The sequence below is a fragment of the Heterocephalus glaber genome, unplaced genomic scaffold, assembly GCF_053883595.1.
Source record: "Heterocephalus glaber isolate CG9 unplaced genomic scaffold, H.glaber_assembly_v1.0 deba00001538, whole genome shotgun sequence".
Lineage (NCBI taxonomy): Eukaryota > Metazoa > Chordata > Mammalia > Rodentia > Bathyergidae > Heterocephalus > Heterocephalus glaber.
This window is the reverse complement of record NW_028258333.1, coordinates 3,536,316-3,548,341: the sequence shown is the minus strand read 5'-3', so window position 1 is coordinate 3,548,341 and position 12,026 is coordinate 3,536,316. Positions and strand designations below refer to the sequence as shown.

The following is a 12,026-nucleotide window of genomic DNA, read 5'->3' as shown; positions in this document are numbered from 1 at the left end:
ATTCATTATTTTAGAACAGGATTTCTCAGTCTTGGGTCTGGATAACTCTTTGTTGGGGAGGCTGTCTTGACTATTGTGGGATGTAAACAGCATCCTTGACTTCTATACACCAGATACTAGGCAAACTCACAAGTTTTTCAAAAATTTCTTTTATTGGTACATTTTAGGTATATGGTATAATGGCATTCATCATTAGAAATTTGTACCTTTACATAATCTCTCCTGGTTCTTATTTTTTTCTCCATTCCCTTGCCCTCCCTTCAACCCCTGCATCCCTCCCTATTTACAAAGACTTTGCTTCCATTTTTTTATTTTCTCATATTAATTCCATTCCCCTACCCAGCCCAGTTCCCCTTCCCCTTTACCCCTTTTCTTCCTATTTCACATTATCTATTATACCTTTTAGTCTTTATTTACAATTTCAGTCTCTCACCTAGAGAAACTATTTGGTATTTACACATGTGTGTCCAATTTATTTCACTTAAGAGTATCGCCTCAATGTGCATCCATTTAGCTATAAGTATCTCCAATTTCTCATTTTTTATGGCTGAGTAGTACTCCATTTTATAAAAAAAAAACCCCGCATTTTCTTTATACAGTCCCCAGTTGATGGGCAATTGGGCTGCTTCCAAGTTTTAGCTGTTACAAACTGTGCTGCTATGAACATGAGTGCACATATATCTCTGTGATGTGATTCTTTTAATTTTGGGGAGAAGATACCCAGCAGGAGAATAGCTGGGTCAAATGGGATTTGCAGTCTTAGTTCTTTGATGTATCTCCTTACTGATTTCCACAGTGGTTGCACCAGTCTGCACTCCCACCAGCAGGGGAGCAGTGTTCCTCTTTCCCCACAGCCCCGCCAGCATTTGTTATTGGTTGATTTCATGATAGCAGCCATTCTTTCTGGGGTGAGGCAGAATCTCAGTGTTGTTTTCATTTGCATCTCTCCAATGACCAGTGATGTTAAACATTTTTTCATATGTTTATTTGCTCTTTCTACTTCTTTGTCTGAGAAATGTCTGTTCATTTCAGATGCCCATTTTTGGATTGGGTCTTTAAATTTGGGAGATCTGATTTTTTTAAGTTCTTTATAGAGTCTAGATAGTAGACCTTTGTCTGAGGAACAACAGGTGAAAAATTTTTCCCACATTGTGGGTTGTCTCTTCACACTGTTGGTGGTTTGTCTTACTGTGAAGAAACTTTTTATAAGAAGAGATCCCACTTGTTGATTGTTTGTGTTGGTTCATGGGCAACTGAGGTTTTGTTCATAAAATCTTTTCCTACAACAATATCTTCAAGGGTTCTACCTAACCTCTGTTCCAACTGGTTCAGAGTTTCTATCTTTCAAAATTGATGGAGAAATAAGATACTTTCATGACAAGGAGCACCTTAGGAATTTCGTGAATACCAAACTAGCACTGCAAAGAATTTTGCACAATAGCCTAGGAACAGACATTGAGGATCACAATCCCAGCAAGCAAAGCAGAATGAACCCATCTGACATGACAAGAAATTAAATGTAAAGGGGGAGAGCCCCCAAAAAAGAAAAAGTCATGGCAATGACAAGTCAATATGTTTCAGTTATAACCATCAACATTAATGGTCTCAATTCACCAATCAAAAGAAATAGACTGGCAGAATGGGTCAAGAAGCAAAATGCAACAATATGCTGCATACAAGAAACACACTTCACTCAAAAGGAAACTCATAGACTGAAAGGTAAAGGGTGGAAAACAATACTCCATGTGACAGGAACCCCCAAAAAAGCAGGAGTAGCTATCCTCTTTGCAGATCAAGTAGATTTCAAACCAACATTGATTAAGAGAGATGAAGAAGGACACTACATCCTTGTAAAGGGAACAATCCAAGAGGAAGAGATGACAATCATAAATATCTATGCACCAAACACGAGTGCACCCAACTGTATAAAACAAATACTAATGGACATGAAAAGTCATATATGCACTAATACAATTGTAGTGGGGGACCTCAACACAACACTGTCACAAATAGATAGATCAACTAGACTAAAAATAAGTAATGAAATACTAGAACTCAATCGAACTCTTGAACAAATGATCTTAACAGATGTTTACAGAGTGTTCCACCCCACAAAATCGGAATACACATTCTTCTCAGCTGCCCATGGGTCATTCTCCAAAATAGACCACATACTCACACATAGAACATGTTTAAGTAAGTGCAAAGGAATTGAAGTTATCCCCTGGATATTATCAGACCATAGTGAGATGAAATTGGAGATCCATAGCAAAAGAAACTCAAAAAATTTCATAAACATGTGGAAATTGAGCAACACACTTCTGAATAACCAAAGGGTTACAGAGGAAATTAAAGAAGAAATCAGACAGTTCCTTCAATTAAATGACAATGACAATACAACATATCAGAATCTGTGGGACACAATGAAAGCAGCCTTATGAGGGAAATTCATAGCAGTGAATATGCATATTAGGAAAACAGAATGAGCCCAATTAAACAATCTGATGCTGAATCTCAAGCTTCTAGAAAAAGAAAAGCAGGACAACCCCGAAGCTCATACAAGGGAGGAAATTATAAAGATCAGAGGAGAAATCAATGCAATGGAGACTAAGAGAATAACACAAAAAAATCAATGAAGCCAAGAGTTGGTTCTTCGAAAGAATCAACAAAATCGACAAACCTTTAGCCAATCTTTTCAGAAAAAGGAAAGAAAAGGTCCAAATCCATGCAGTTAGGAATGAAAAGGGTGAAATGACAACAGACCCAGCAGAAATCCAGAGGATCATCAATACCTACTTCCAGAACCTATACGCCAATAAGATGGACAACACAGAAGAAATGGACACATTCCTAGATACATATGAATTACCAATGTTGAACGAAGAAGACCTAAAAATTCTGAACAACTCAATATCAACCAATGAAATTGAAAATGTAATTCAAAACTTATCAACTAAGAAAAGCCCGGGCCTTGATGGCTTCACTGCTGACTTCTACAAGACATTTAGAGAGGAACTGCTGCCACTACTGTTTAAACTCTTCAAGGAAATTGAAAGGGAAGCAATACTCCCAAATTCATTCCTGGGAGCAAGCATCACCTTGATCCCCAAAGCAGAGAAAGACACAACTGACAAAGAGAACTATAGGCCAATCTCACTAATGAACATAGATGCAAAAATCCTTAATAAGATAATGGTCAACAGAGTGCAGAAGATCATCAAGAAGATCATACACCCTGAACAAGTGGGATTCATCCCAGGGATGCAGGGATGGTTCAATATATGAAAATCAATCAATGTAATACACTATATCAATAGAGCCGAGGCCAGAAACCATATGATTATCTCCATAGATACAGAAAAAGCATTTGACAAAATCCAACATGCATTTATGATAAAAACCCTACAAAAAATTGGAATAGATGGAATAGATGGTCTCTACCTCAAACTGACAGAAGCCATCTATAAAAAGCCAACAGGCGATATCATACTAAGTGGTCACAAACTGAAATGCTTCACACTAAAATCAGGAACAAGACAAGGATGTCCACTATCACCACTCTTGTTCAATATAGCTCTGGAAACATTAGCCATGGCAATTAGACAAGAGAAAGAAATAAAAGGAATAAAGATAGATAATGAAGAAGTCAAATTGTCATTATTTGCAGATGACATGATACTCTATATAGAAGACCCCAAGAACTCCACCAAAAGTCTTCTAGACTTAATAACCAAATTCAGTCAAGTAGCTGGTTGCAAGGTTAACACACATATCAATAGCTTTCCTCTACATCAATGACAGACTCACTGAGAGAGAAATAGGGCAAATAATTCCTTTCACAATAGCATCCAAAAAACTCAAATACCTAGGAATCAACCTAACAAAAGAAATCAAAGACCTCTTCTCTGAAAACTATGGCACTCTGAAAAGAGAGATTGAAGATGATATCAGAAAATGGACAGACATCCCCTGCTCCTGGGTAGGAAGGATTAATATAGTGAAAATGGCCATACTTCCAAAACTGCTATATAGATTTAATGTAATTCCAATTGAGATCCCAGCAGCATACTTCATGGACCTTGAGAAAACAATCCAAAAATTCATTTGGAACAATAAGAGACCCAGAATAGCAAAAGCAATTCTAGGTAACAGAGACATGGCAGGGGGTATCACAATCCCCAACCTGCAACTCTACTACAAAGCTACTGTGATAAAAACAGCATGGTACTGGCAAAGAAACAGACCTGAGGACCAGTGGAACAGATTAGAAGATGCAGAAACGATGCCAGACACACTCAGCCATCTCATCTTCGATAAAGGAGCCAAACACCCTCCCTGGAGGAAAGATAGCCTCTTTAATAAATGGTGCTGGAAAAATTGGGCTTCAACTTGCCAAAGATTAACACTAGACCTATATCTCTCACCATGAACTCAACTAAAATCAAAATGGATTAAAGATCTAAATATTAAAATAGAAACTCTATTTCGTTTGATTGGTGAGTTGAGACCATTCACATTGATAGTTAGAACTGATCCATATTGACTTATCTTTGTCATGACTTTTTCTTTTTGTTGGATTCTTCTCCTTTGCATTTAATTTCTTGTCATGCCCAGTGGATTCATTCTGCTGGGATTCTGGTGTTGTGATCCTCATTGTGTTTTCCTAGGATATTGTTTAAAATTTTTTGGAGTGCTGGTTTGGTATTCATGAAGTTCCTCAGGTGCTCTTTGTCACGAAAGTATCTTATTTCTTCATCAAGTTTGAAAGATAGTTTTGTAGGTTACATCAGTGTGGGTTGGAGGGTGTTTTCCTTTAGGGCTTGAAATATATCACTTCTAGCTCTTCTTGCCTTAAGGGTTTGTGTTGAGAAGCCTGCTGTGATTCTGATGTGTTTTCCTTTGTATGTAATTTGTCTCTTTTCTCTAACCACTTGTAGAATTTTGTTCTTATGTTGGGTTTCTGGAATCTTAACTATTATATGCCTATGTGTAGGTTTTTTTGCTCAAGGCTAGTTGGAGTCCTATATGCCTCACTTATCTGGATGTCAAGGTCTTTTCCTCTGCTTGGGAAATTTTCTGTCATCACTTCTGTGAAAAGTTTTTTTATGTCATCTGCACTCTCTCCTCTTTCTTCATTGACTCTGATCAGTCTTATGTTATTTTTGTTTGCATTGTCCAGCAGCTGCTGGTTTGGTTTCTCATGGTCCCTTACTATTTTAAAGAAATTTTTCTTTTCCTGGACACTAATTGCAGTCTTATCTTCTATATTTGAAATGCTGTCCTCCCATTAGCTCATTCTGCTGTGGAAATTTGCAGTGGAGTTTTTAATCTCCTGGAAATCTGTTTCCATCTGTTTTATGGATTCCATTTGTTTCCTATGTTGGGATTCTATCATGTTCCTCAGCTCCTCTATTTTTTTTATCTGTGTCCTCTCTAGATTTATTAACCATGCTTGCACTATGGGCACAATTTCTGCTGTTATGTGAGAAATTATTTCTGTTTTCATTTTTACCAGATCCTCTTTTGTTGCCAATTGAGGGAGTCCAGGTGGTTGAGTATCAGATTGTTCCATCTTGTTTCCCTTTGAGGTTGTTTTAGATGATCTGGAAGTCTGGTTTTGAGACTTGTTTATGTGTCTTCTCATTTCAATGGGGATGGGGGGATGTGTCTTGCTCACGCTCACGTGGCTCACCTCCTTGGTGCTTGAGGTGGTGGTATGGTGGCCCAGAAGGTTCACCTCCTCTGCCAACTTGCAATTGTAATAGGCAAAAATGTTCCAGGTATCAGTAAGTATCTTCCAAAGATACAATCACCCCGGTTAAAAATAACTACTTTATAATATGTATTTTATATTGAAAATTATGTGTAATATTATCCCACTCAAATGTTTTGCTTCTTATAATAAAAGTAAATTTATACCAGATATATAAAAACAAATGGTGCAACATATCAAAGGTTCTACTGGGTCAAATAATGAGGATCTAACTTCTGATAGGGCCTTGCTTTTATAACTTGTTAGAAAGAATATTGACCAAATTAGTTATATGGAATAAGGTCAATTACTCTGATGTATTAAGACTACATTTGCAAAGTTGTTGTTCCCATGTTTGAGTGCCCAGATTGGTTCCACTAATTCATAGAAACAAAGTTACCATTTCATTAAATGTGGTTGTGTCTCAAGAGTTACATGGGAGTTATTTATAATATCTGGGAGCTGGACTGTGCCATTTTTCTCTGCTCCCAGGCATTTATTGTTCTTCTTATCCATGGAGAGTTCACACCTGGTGTGGCTGGGGGCACCCAGTGTCCGAAGATTTAAATGTGGTGGGGATTGTGGCACAGAGGGCTGAAGGTGAGATGTAGAAATAATGATGCTGCTGCTGATGGTGATGATGAAGTAATGCTCACTTGTGCTGGGGATCACATTAAAATGGCCAGCTCCTCCTGCTGGGGAGAAAAGCCCTGGTGAGAAGGTCCAGGAGAATGGCAGAAGGTGGATGTTGAGTTGAGAGGTGAGAAGAGAAAGAGGAAGCATGTGGGCAGGGGTCACTGTCAAGGTCACAGGGTGAGGGGCCTGCAGCATCAGGCTTGTATTATCCATGGTCTTCTCACACCCAGTGTGGTGTCTGTGTCACATGCAGCGGTTGTGTGGCCTCACGAGGTATTTTGCTCATTCTTCTAAACCTACCTCTCTGTGGAATGACTTTCAGAATGCTTGATCTTGGCTCTTCAGTCTTTCTGAGATGCTTAAATTAGAATTTAATCAAGTTCTTTTCTCTTATGATTTTCTTTTTTTTGTAGCCCCAAGAGATCCTCAGTTTTACTCCTGTCCGATTTACAAGAAGCCAGTTCGAACGGACTTGAACTACATTGCTACTGTGGACCTCAGGACTGTCCAGACCCCAGAACACTGGGTACTCCGTGGGGTTGCCCTTCTCTGTGATGTCAAGTGATGTAGGAATGTACCCCACTTAATCATCTTGAAAATGCAGGATCCAAGTTATTCCTATCTTTATTTCTCTAGGAGTGCTGAACAGTGTGTAAACCAGGTTACTTGTACAATTAACGAGTAGGTTTCTTCTATTTAGTAGTAGGTTTCCAACTATTTAGTTGGATATTTAATCTTATTTTACCTATTTCATCATTAGTGAGCAACATCTGGAAAAGTTACTTAGTGATTTAAAAGTAAAAACTTACCTTTTAATGAAGGATGGCCTTTAAATCCGCAATCATTCATTTCCTCCTTCACTCCAAAGATCAGTTAGGTTAAGCACATGTCTCCATTGAAGGGATTATTCTGTGAATGTGGGTCTGGTAATAGCTAGGCTCTCCAAGGCAATGTGATGTTAATGCAAGGTAAAGGCAAGTTCGTGCTGACTTTGTTTTTATTGTCTTTTGTATTTAAGTCAAGTAGAGATTTATTTTCAGAGCTTCAATAAATTTGTTAAATTTTTTTTTGAAGAATGGAAAGAAATAGAAGAAAGGATTAAGGATGTAAATGGAACATTCATATAAAACTATAGAAGAAACATAGAGAATAATGATAAATCCCAATTATGATTAGTACTGAGATACTAACTGATATCTTATAGTAAAGGAAACTGAAAGAGAATCATAGTGCAGTATCTATAAAAATGATACAGTTGATTTGTGAGACTTGTGATACACCAATCATACTATTTTGAAAGCCAAATCATGAAAATGTGGACTTGATACAAATTAATAAAAGGTTGTTTGTAAATGCCCGAATTGTAGTTGTTGTTTATGGGGGGTAACTGCTATTAAGTGTTCAGAAAAAGAATGCAAAATTGAATCTTTATCAAATACTTTGGAAAGGTATAATTCATATAATTTTGTGACACATACCTGTTAATAAGTATGTGCAAGTTGCAGAGACCCAAAGTGGAAAAAGACACTGTGGAAACAACTAGAAAATTTTAAGAATGAATTCACCCCAGAGGGTATCTGAAATAGTGATGATCCTCCTTCCTTTTTGATTGTAATTTTAATTTAATTTATTTTTAAAATTTTTATCGGTACATGCTTGCAGTGTGCATAATGGTTGCATTCATCACGGGGAATTGGTACACGTACATAACACATCTTAATTCCTTTTTTATCCCCTTCCACTCTTCTCCTTCCCCCTCCACCCATCTCTTGATACCCTTCCCTTTTGCAAAACATCTCTCTCTCTCTCATTATCTATCTTTTATTATGATCTTTATTTTTTAGTTTCTCATATAAAAGAAACCATGTGATATTTCTGCCCAGCATCCTTCGCTTTGCCCAAGCTCACCCCATTGAAAGATGCTTAGGATTCAGGTGGAGGAGCTAGTCAGATGGACAAGGGAGGAGCAATTGGTTTAATCTGGAGAGTCATTTACCTTGGATGCAGGAAGAACAGCAACATGGGGTGTGGTACTTTTGCAGAGTGGTAGAGCATTCTTTTCCATGAATCTCAATACTCATTTATTAAATTTTTTAAAAAATTTACCCTCCTGTGTGTCAGGCATTCTGTTGCACTGGTGGTTCAGTGGTGAGAAGAACATTGCCACAGTTCCTGACCTCAAGGCATTCACCTGGCAGGAGTAGATGCAGAAAATAAGCAATTATTCAGATGCATAGCTGTATATTGTTTCAATTTATGAATATATGACATGGCATACTTGATATAAAATGATATCAAGCTTGTGAGTTAAGTGCTATTAGGGGAAAACCTTGGTGCCATGAGTGAGAAATAACAGGCGATACAGTGGTGGTCCAGTTATGTTATTATGAGCAGACAGAAGTCTCCCCACCATGTCCCTTTTTATTTGTATTTGCTCTATCTGTCCATCTATCTATCCATCTATCTATCTTCTACCATCAACTATCATCTTTAATCATCTGTCATCTATCTATCATCTATCTGTCCATCATCATCATCATCATCATCATCACCTTCATCACCTTCATCACCACCACCACCATCATCATCATCATCATCACCACCATCCTTTTTCTCTGAGCTGGAAATCAAACCCAGGGCCTTGTGCATGTTGGGTAAATGGTCTATCACTGAGATGCATCCCCAACCTCCCATTTTTTAAAACCAAAGACACAAAATTTAACAATAGTGAAGTGCTCCCCTGAGTGGCAGCAGCTACCATGCATACTGTGTATTCATGGCTGGATTTTCCCTTCAAGAATTGAGATAAATAGGGGAGTGTTGCCTCATTGAAAATGGTCCTTTTATGCATTCAGCATAAATCACTTTTTTCTATAGAAAATTACCTCAGCCTTCTCTGAGCTTTCTTTTCAGGAATGTTGGCAAACAGTGAACCAGCTCAGCATCAGCAAGGACATGGCCCCATCAGGGGACCAAACAGAGCCATGTCCAGGTGTTTTTGAGCAGCATCTTTACCCTAGATCTTGTTTGCCTGGAGAGGCATAATTTGATTGTGCCATAAGGGAAGACAGCTTTGAGGAGGTGACCTCAAATTTAAACCTGGGGAAAAGGGGGAGGCATCTCAGGCCCACTTGTCCTGGGACCTCGCCTCTTGCTCCCTTAAGGGAGAAATGGAGCACTGGGTTTGAAAGAAGAGTGACAGAGAACATGGCCTGGAGCACAGGGCAAGGAGGTCACTTTCTCAATTCCATATCACACCTTCTTATGACAGCAGGTGATACAGGGTAGTGGCTGATGGAAATCAGGTTTCAAAGTCATCAGCATGAGGAGTGTTTGAGGCTATTTGCAATGGAAAAATCTCATGGTAATGAACTCAATATCAAGACATAGTGAGACAATCACAAATTTTATAGTTAAATAGCTTGCATAGTTTTTAGGAAAAAGTGAAAATATAGAGACTAGGTGGGAAGAAAGGGCTAAGAAGGATAGAAAGAAGTATCCTGAATGGGGTAGAATAGTGTCCACGATATAGCTTCAAGTTCCTTTTCCTTATCCACTGTTAGAATTTGCTTAGTAACTATAACCTTGGTGGAACAAGACAGTGACTTGATCCCAAAACTCCTCAAATGTACCTTTTAAAATGCCTTCCTTATCCTCTGGATTTCAAAATTTCATTATGAAATGACACCATTATGAACTAAGATGATTTTAATTTCTTGAAGGATTTAGTCTGAAGTCATATAAAAATTCTATCTGCTCCTCCTTGTTAGAAACATCCAGAAAACCACTGTGAATTTAGTTAATGAATATGTTTTCTATGCTGTCTTTGTACCTTCTCTGATTTAGGACTCTATTTAGTTTTCCAAGGCTCTAGACTTATGGGCAAGCTTAATTGTTTCCAAGTTGGAGTTTATGTTGGTGGGTGCAAAGCCAAGATTGGGAGCCTTGTCTTCTCTTTAATATGCATGCCAAATTGTATTTTTCATTGGGCAATATGCATCTTGTGAGTAGAGCAAATACATATTGTGCAGCGTGGTGCTATGTCCTGTTCTAGTAATGTTTTATGATGGGCATAATACCTTTCCTCATTTATTTCTTAGCTCAGGTTAATAGGCAAAATATTCATATCAACTGTGATCAAAGGCAGACTTGCCTGGAAAGCCAATTAAATTTTCCCCAATACTTTGAACAGGAGTCAGTTTTAATAAGGCCACATAGAGTGTTTATTCTGCATGGCTGAGAAGGGAGAAAGATTAAATGTGATGAAGGACACCAAAGAGACTACCTGGGAAGTCACAGAATGGAGAGGCCAGTGAAGGTTGGTGAATCAAAATCTGAGCTGGTAGCTGATACTGAACACTCCACCTTACTGCCAAGTGTGGTTTCAAATTCACCCCTGAGCTTCACCTTGATCAGTGCAGTCAGCTGTGATGTATCCATTTATAATTTATTTATGCAAATACTTTAAGCAAATCTCAAGAGACTTTAGAAAAAGACCTTATAAAACATCTTGATGTTTTACCTTTTGAAAACTATTTGTATGTATCAGTGAAACTTTTTGCTTTTTAAACTGTGAAAATATTTTCAGTGTTTCAGGAACATAATAAATTACTATTGTTCATATTTTATATCTTGTGATACATTATACCACTGATACCAAAGATTTATGTGATATAAATGAAGGACTTTTTAAAGATGACCACTGTAAATTGAAACATATTCTTGGAAAATGAAAAAATTTTCTAGATATTTTGTTCAGAAATATTGAGCATTAGCTGGAGAAAATAATTAATGTATATTTCTATTTGTTGTTAGTCTGGTTTGATTCATTTTTATCTGTCATTTGTTTTCCTAACCTATTTTCCCTGGGCTATAAGTCTACCAGGAGTCTTCTGTGGAAAAAAGTCAGAATATGCTATTTGACCCATAATGGATATATATAAGAATGGATAAGTCACTGATAAATTTGGAGTTAGTGTAAAATAGTGAGAGAACTTTTCTAAATTGATACTAGAATTATGAATTGTCAGTCTAAAAACAAACAGAGCTTCTGTATGTACCATTGTGAACCATGAGCGTGTTATATTCAAAGACATTGAGGCAACAGCAAGTTTTAAAGGCAAAATGAGAATGGTTACATAAGGTATTTTGAAACAATAACCCTTGGTCCCAGTGAGTAATGATGATGTTGATGTCAGTCTGAGATTGAATAGAGTTGTTGGGCAGATGTCTTTGCAGAGGAAGTTTTGTATAAGGTTATGCTGGATAGATATAAAGTTAAGGTTTTATTAGAACTTTTTGTGCTAGTTACTATCAAGCAATCAGAAATGAGAATCCTTTTTTTCATAAACTTTCATCTTTGTTGTTGAGGCTGGGGCAAGTGGCTTCATTTTGGTTCTAATTAACTTTCATAGAATTATAACAAATTTTACTTATTTTGTAAACAAAATTACTTCTTTCAATTTCTCTTAACACTGACATGTTTGCATTTAGATAGAAGCAAAATGGTGATAATGCAAAATATGTTCTAAAATCAGTGACTTTTTATTGTGGAAATAAATTAACTAGCTTATTACAGGAAAAATTAAATCTCTATGTTATAATATATGAGGTGGTGGCCTTAGGTGAGTGGTAAAAG

The 12,026-nt window shown here is 37.3% G+C and overlaps 1 protein-coding gene across 6 annotated transcripts in view; it reads left to right on the top strand.

Annotated features, from left to right (window-relative positions):
* Nucleotides 1–12,026, top strand: part of Dnah5 (dynein axonemal heavy chain 5) — a 332,580-nt gene that overhangs the window by 303,110 nt on the left and 17,444 nt on the right. For 5 of the 6 annotated variants that reach the window (XM_087189236.1, XM_013072408.3, XM_021258622.2 and 2 more), the window contains one exon: nt 6,802–7,741. The exons of the other annotated variant lie outside the window; for it this stretch is intronic. In XM_087189236.1, coding sequence (XP_087045362.1) covers nt 6,802–6,953 — 152 coding nt within the window. In that variant the 3' untranslated portion in view covers nt 6,954–7,741. Of the gene's footprint in view, nt 1–6,801; nt 7,742–12,026 lie in introns of those variants that run through there. 6 annotated transcript variants of the gene reach the window in all.